The sequence below is a fragment of the Sinocyclocheilus grahami genome, unplaced genomic scaffold (genome assembly GCF_001515645.1).
Source record: "Sinocyclocheilus grahami isolate Dianchi unplaced genomic scaffold, SAMN03320097.WGS_v1.1 scaffold1231.1, whole genome shotgun sequence".
Classification (NCBI taxonomy): domain Eukaryota; kingdom Metazoa; phylum Chordata; class Actinopteri; order Cypriniformes; family Cyprinidae; genus Sinocyclocheilus; species Sinocyclocheilus grahami.
The window spans coordinates 58,789-64,033 of NW_015506410.1; the positions used below are offsets into that span (position 1 = coordinate 58,789).

At 36.9% G+C, this 5,245-nt stretch overlaps 2 protein-coding genes across 2 annotated transcripts in view; one reads left to right on the forward strand and one right to left on the reverse strand.

Moving 5' to 3' along the window:
- LOC107568284 (glycoprotein-N-acetylgalactosamine 3-beta-galactosyltransferase 1-like) overlaps positions 1–468 on the reverse strand; it is a 16,057-nt gene extending 15,589 nt beyond the window's left edge. Inside the window, exon 1 of the mRNA XM_016254215.1 lies at positions 324–468. Coding sequence (XP_016109701.1) covers positions 324–468 — 145 coding nt within the window. The remainder of the gene's footprint in view (positions 1–323) is intronic.
- A 795-nt stretch (positions 469–1,263) lies between these two features.
- The window catches only part of LOC107568285 (succinate dehydrogenase assembly factor 3, mitochondrial-like), a 19,986-nt gene continuing 16,004 nt past the window's right edge, over positions 1,264–5,245 (forward strand). The window contains 3 exon segments of the mRNA XM_016254216.1: positions 1,264–1,326; positions 1,620–1,762; positions 1,764–1,809. Coding sequence (XP_016109702.1) covers positions 1,264–1,326; positions 1,620–1,762; positions 1,764–1,809 — 252 coding nt within the window.

Sequence of the window (5,245 nt, forward strand, 5' to 3'; positions counted from 1 at the left end):
AATATGATGAGGTCATTTGACAACAATTGTGCACGTCCAGAATTACAATGCACATGTAATTATTTTATTGTTTACCACTGTAAAGCTGCTTCGAAGCAATTTGTATTGTATAAAGCGTTATAGAAATTAAGATGATTTGACTTGACTTAAATGTGGTAGGTCATCTCTAGGTTGTTCTATTCTATACAGAAATTTGCATACTCCGCACAGTACATGCTGCAGCAATATTAGTATGCTATTTCCATCTTCTGTCCCCTTTGCCGGATTTGGCCCCCTGTGGCTGATTAAACATGCAAGAGTAGAGGGAAAAGCCTTTGTCTTACCCGCATGTTGTACAGTAGATGTGTAACTGTCATTCATAGTAAATGAAGGCGTCAGAGTACTCCGAATAAGCAAACAAGTTTTTGAAAGAAGGACACTCACTGCTATGCCACTTAAAAATAGAATGTGCCGCTTAAATGATCTCATGTCTTATAGAGGTGTGATAAGAGCTGCTTCTTCAACTCATTTAAGTATATCTCCAATAATGCTCTGAACATCCTGCCCTTAAACACACAGATGACTTTACAGATTGTGCAATAAAGTTTTGCAATCCAAGTTGCATCATTACATCAGTGCATGCAAAGCCTGAAGGTTATTTTCCCTCATGTATATTATATTACACTGAATGCATTTTTTAATAATTATGGGAATATTTGAATAGTTTTAAATGGAAAAATATGTTTGTATCCTTTTCGGTTTATTGTTTCTGATAATTTTACATGCATAATTCATTACAGCAAAAATAAAATATATTATAATAATTTAATTAAATTTCGCAAAAAAAAAAAAAAAAACGAATACAACTTTGAATAAGATTGAATAACTTTTTAACAGGTTTGGAGGCATATTTGAATCATAAAGTGATTGGCGCCCGTTTTCTCGGCTGCACTGCATGGCAATCGCCACCACAGTGAAGCAGCAGCGCGATGAAGAAGTCTATACTTTCCCAAGGACAACACGGTTAGGTAATAAATGTTATGTACGAACCTTTTATGACATGCAATATCTGCTCGTCTCTCTCATGAGCTATGCTTTCAGTTGTTTAGCACTCATTGCGGTGTTCAAACAGGATCATATCTAGTGTTTACTTTCAGACAAAGACTGAAGTCATAGCTCATGCAGCACATGTATCAGCTGTTCGGTCTCTATATAAGAGAATCCTGCTGCTGCACTGCTTCATGCCCATAGACCTGTGGGCTCTGGGTTATCAGTATATGAAAGATGAGTTCAGGAGACACGAGCGCATTGGCTGAAGAGGTCACGCGCTTCATGGTGGAATGGCAGGTAAGACAGAAAGTCACTTGACTGCAGAGAAAACAAAGTGCATGTAAATCACGTAGGTTACAGCAAGGCCGTAGGTCTTCCACTGAATAAATGTTTGATTTCAGAGGCACATTTATTGGTGTTGTGGCCTTAAAACACTTAAGACATAAATCTATAAATGTTAGGTAATAAATGTTATGTACGAACCTTTTATGACATGCAATATCTGCTCGTCTCTCTCATGAGCTATGCTTTCAGTTGTTTAGCACTCATTGCGGTGTTCAAACAGGATCATATCTAGTGTTTACTTTCAGACAAAGACTGAAGTCATAGCTCATGCAGCACATGTATCAGCTGTTCGGTCTCTATATAAGAGAATCCTGCTGCTGCACTGCTTCATGCCCATAGACCTGTGGGCTCTGGGTTATCAGTATATGAAAGATGAGTTCAGGAGACACGAGCGCATTGGCTGAAGAGGTCACGCGCTTCATGGTGGAATGGCAGGTTGTCTTACTTTGAAAGTCACTTGACTGCAGAGAAAACAAAGTGCATGTAAATCACGTAGGTTACAGCAAGGCCGTAGGTCTTCCACTGAATAAATGTTTGATTTCAGAGGCACATTTATTGGTGTTGTGGCCTTAAAACACTTAAGACATAAATCTATAAACGTCTTTAATTACATTTAGTCAGCGACATGAAGACAAGAAGGTGTACCCTTGTGAAAAAGTACACTTCAGCATACCTTTAAAAAAAAGAGTAATTATTACAGCGAGATATAATTTAAAAGAAGAATATACTTAATTGCAAACTGAATGTAATGTTTTGTTTTTTTTGGACAATGAAAATATATGAATGCAATGACATAAAATGCGATTAGCTGAACTATTTTTTTTTCTTGACCCACATAGGTCAAGTGTCCAGCAAGAGTAAAATCTTTACGTGGCAGATCGAGGGAGCTGCCACTCGACCCATCACCACTAAATACCTGATAGCACACATACATCACGGAGATGTCTATTTCTGCATTTTTTTACAGTGTTTGCTCATCATAGGATGTTTCCTATCAGATGTCAAATAGACGTTTAGAAAATGTCTTTAAGATGTTTACGATTTAGATTGTGTGTAAACCTGACATCTTAAAGACGTCGATCAGATGCTTTCCAGATCAAGCGATCTTTGACAGACATCTTGCAGATTACATGTGCTATCTGGGAGGTCACCAGTAAATGCGCCTGCTACACACGACCCGTCACCGCTATGGCAAATGAAATAGATAAATAAAACTAGACTGTCTTTTTGCTCACGTGCATCAATCAGAGTGTAAACAGTCAGTTAATGGTGAGTGTACTGTTTGGCTCCCGCTGGTAGCAGGGGATAGTTGCTGCATTTGGAGTTAAAATGACGGAATTATTTATTATGTAAGGTGCCAAAGAATAGAAGGAGTCCAGGGTTGCATTGTCGGTTTAGTTCACATGCATCTATTGGTAGCTGCCTTCAGTTGTAGCAGGTTTTGGGCAGCTCCTCCTGCCACGCAAAGATTTGACTTTCTCTCATATTGTGTTTAAAATATGGTGAAAGTGTACTGCTGAATTGACAAGTAAACTCAAATATACTTTAGTGTAATTTCCTTGCATTAAAGATTTAGGCCTACTTTAATGTCATTTTAATTACACATTTGTAAATTTGAAGTAGCAATTTAGTATATTTTAAGGATAATAAATGAATAAATTTAATTTTAAATGTAATATTGAATAATGTGCTTTAGTATGTTAGCCAACGCATCAAAATAATTGTGCTTCTTTAAAGCACAGCAAAAGAATATTAAAACATAATGATTTTTAAATGTAAAGTGTGAACATTTAATTTAATATTTAATGCAAAGTGCACATTCACTACAGTTAAGTGCACTTCTTTTTCATAAGAGTGATTTAAGTGTCAAAATTCAAGCAAATAATTATTTTCACATTATGGCCGATAACCAATAGGGACAGTATTAAAATAGTTTTTACTATTATATGTAAATACATTAAAAGGAGAAAAAAAACACTAAAAACTAAAATCAATCATTTAAAAATAATATTTAATGTAAAAGTTTTGTTAAAGGTTATATTCAACAAGTGCTATTCAATTATTAGTATTTTTAAAGATCTAATATCAACCAATGCTCATGAATAAATAAATAACCAAGTAACCAACCGATATGGTATATATATCATGTATCCGTACATTTACATAATGCCACTATATATCACAATTCTCACACGAACTCACATGTAAATATCCCTTATTTATCTTCATCCTCATCCTAATTAGCATTTGTATCTCGATTAGGTTGCCAGTGCTTTGTGAAAACAAGATGGATATGATTGTGCATGAATTTTAAACAGTGCTGTTAAACGGAATCCATTGCATTGCAAAACAAACTGCTTTTACAAGAGATGTTACCAAATCTCCAGTTCCTTAATGAGTCAGGAAAACTCCTTTGCTGAAACCTTCCACACGATGGCAGCACCTTCCTAAATTCTCCAACAAATTGAAAACTTAATGCAATTTATCCATAACCCATAACTAACAAATCCTTTTCTCCCAGGCGGCACGGCTGTATCCAGACACCATCTGTGTACATTAATTACATTTCAATCCAGCATCACCTTGATAAGAGTTCATTCTTTAATTTCAGTTATGTGGGGACAGAATCGTGCCATTTTTGAGAGCGTGACGCTCGTATGAATTGCTCCATGACAAATCTAAAGATCAAATTCAACGCATGAGCTCCACTTGAACATGCAGCAGCGTGCATTTAAGGAGCAACGATGCAGATCTTCTTTTACTCTACACCTGGAAATTGAAGATGCGTTTTTAACAGTCAAACTTCACAAGATGTATGTCTTTGTGTCCGCAGCACTGACATGAGTGTGGACAAAGCTGACTCTTACTGCATTTTCACAGTCGTGCAGTGTGAGGACTCGATGTTCCTGGATTGGCAAGGACAATAACAGATATTCTTTAAGAGGGTAAAAACCACACACTTGCAGGTAATGAGAGTCACTCCGTTCTTGTACAGAATGACATGTACACTTCCTTCCAAAAAAGAGCTACTGACTGTCAGGAAGAAATTCTCTATTTTTTTTTTTTTGCAAAATTTCAGCTGTCATGTAGGGCAGTTACCGAACAATTACGGCAAACACAGACAATGTAATAAAATACACAAAGAAAGCCTTAAAGTGATAGTTCACCCAAAAATATTCACCTCATTATTTACTAGGGTTGGGTACTGAAACCCAGTGCCAACATGGCACCAGTACCTGTATAACCGGTATGTACTAGAACCCGAATCAGAATGCAGATTTCGTTGCCTCATTTCGGTGCCACTTAAATGCTTGAGCGATCGATTGAAATATTTGTCCTCTGGTTTTCCGAAACGGACGTAAGGAGCATCATCACCGGCACCGCACATGAAAAATAATTTCCCGACTAGGAAAATGCACATTAACGCAAGTTGGAAAGCTCTAATAATACAAATCCAACACGTCTTTGTTGTAACGTTAGTGTCCATGTTGTTTTTTCGCATTCTGACTTAAAAGCATAACTCGGGAAATGAGAGCATCCGAAGAGCGCGTGAATGCAGCAGTTACACTTGCTCTGATGGCAGCAGGTAGCCTACCATTAGCTAGCTAAGCTAAACATGCTTAAATTAAAATGCCTAAAGCCAAACTTCACCTTGTAATGACTTGCAATGAGAAGTGTTTCTAAACATATTGTCCAACAAAAGAGAACATTATAGCGTTTTTACTCCACAACACCAGTCAAATGCTTCCTTTTGTGACCTGATGTGGCTTCTTATCACAGAATGAGGCAGAAAATATGTTCTATATTGTAAAAAAAGGATATGTCGATGAAAATACCATGGCTTGGAGAACACAGATAAACCATATATTGT